The sequence below is a fragment of the Microtus ochrogaster genome, chromosome 1 (assembly GCF_000317375.1).
Source record: "Microtus ochrogaster isolate Prairie Vole_2 chromosome 1, MicOch1.0, whole genome shotgun sequence".
Lineage (NCBI taxonomy): Eukaryota > Metazoa > Chordata > Mammalia > Rodentia > Cricetidae > Microtus > Microtus ochrogaster.
Genome location: NC_022009.1, coordinates 21,504,250 through 21,505,524, shown reverse-complemented (window position 1 = coordinate 21,505,524; position 1,275 = coordinate 21,504,250). Strand labels below are relative to the sequence as shown.

Here is a 1,275-nt window from a genome sequence, read left to right as displayed (position 1 = left end):
TGTAGACCAGGCTGGCCTCGAACTCACAGAGATCCGCCTGCCTCTGCCTCCCGAGTGCTGGGATTAAAGGCGTGCGCCACCACCGCCCGGCTACATATTCTTATTAGATACAAATGACAGTCTGTTACACTCAGTTCTGACAGCGTTTTGTTCTTCAACTTTTTTTTAATTTTTATATGTATGAGTGTTTTGTCTGAATATATGTATGTGTACTGTTATGTGGACCTGGTTGGTGCCTGAAGAAGTTGGAAGAGGATGGGGGACAACTGACACCTCCAAGTTGCCCACATGTATACTGTGGCACAAGGTCCCCACCTCTCTATTTGGCCAGCAAGATGGCTCAGTGTAGTGAGGAGAGAGGGCCTGCTTTTGGTCTCGTCCCACTGGCTAGTTTACACCAGAAATAATCACACAGAAACTGTATTCATTTAAACATGGCCTGGCCCATTAGCTCTAGCCTCTTATTGGCTAATCCTCACATCTTGATTCAACCCATTTCTAATAATCTGTATGCCACCACGAGGTCATAGCTTACCAGGAAAGATTTAGCATGTCTGACCTGGCAGCTCCATGGCGGCTCTCTCTCTACCTTCTTCCCAGCATTCAGTTCTGTCTACTCCATCTAAGTGCTGCCCAATCAAAAGGCCAAGGCAGTTTCTTTATTCAACCAATGAAAGCAACACATAAATAGAAGGACCTCCTACACCAGATCAGTGGGTAAAGGCAAGCCTGACTCCCTGAGTTTGATCCACAGAACCCAGAGTGGAAGGAGAAAATGGACTTCTAAGGGTAGTGATGGATGCCACAGTAAATAAAGAGGCCAGGAAACTGTATTACTTACCCCAAGTAAATGAATGAAAAAAAGAACAGCAACAACAGAGATGAAACAATAAGCCAGGCATGGATGACCTAGAAGAGAGAGAGCTCAAATATAACCAACAGACTCCATAACTCCTAAACAAGGAACAGGGTACATGCTATCACTCTGTTTTATTTGTTGTTCTTGTTTTGTTTTTGGTTTGTTGTTGTTGTTTTTCCTTGTGCTGCTTGGGATAAAACCTGCGACCTGGCACATGCTGGCAACTGTTATATTACCAAGTTCTAATCCATGCCCATGTTTACTTTTAAATGGCAGAAGAGATGTGGCTTTGGGATCAGTGAATAGTTAGTTATTCAGAAATCGTGGGTGCTAATCAGAGTGTAAAACAGAAATGTCATAAAGATACATATATACACACATGCACACAAACAGTTAACATATTTTTTTTTTTTTTT

At 42.7% G+C, this 1,275-nt stretch overlaps 1 protein-coding gene across 2 annotated transcripts in view; it reads right to left on the bottom strand.

Annotated features, from left to right (window-relative positions):
• Psen1 (presenilin 1) overlaps nucleotides 1-1,275 on the bottom strand; it is a 52,528-nt gene that overhangs the window by 14,007 nt on the left and 37,246 nt on the right. For both annotated transcript variants that reach the window (XM_005343311.2, XM_013346699.2), the window contains exon 6: nucleotides 842-909. In XM_005343311.2, the coding sequence (XP_005343368.1) occupies nucleotides 842-909 (68 nt within the window). The remainder of the gene's footprint in view (nucleotides 1-841; nucleotides 910-1,275) is intronic.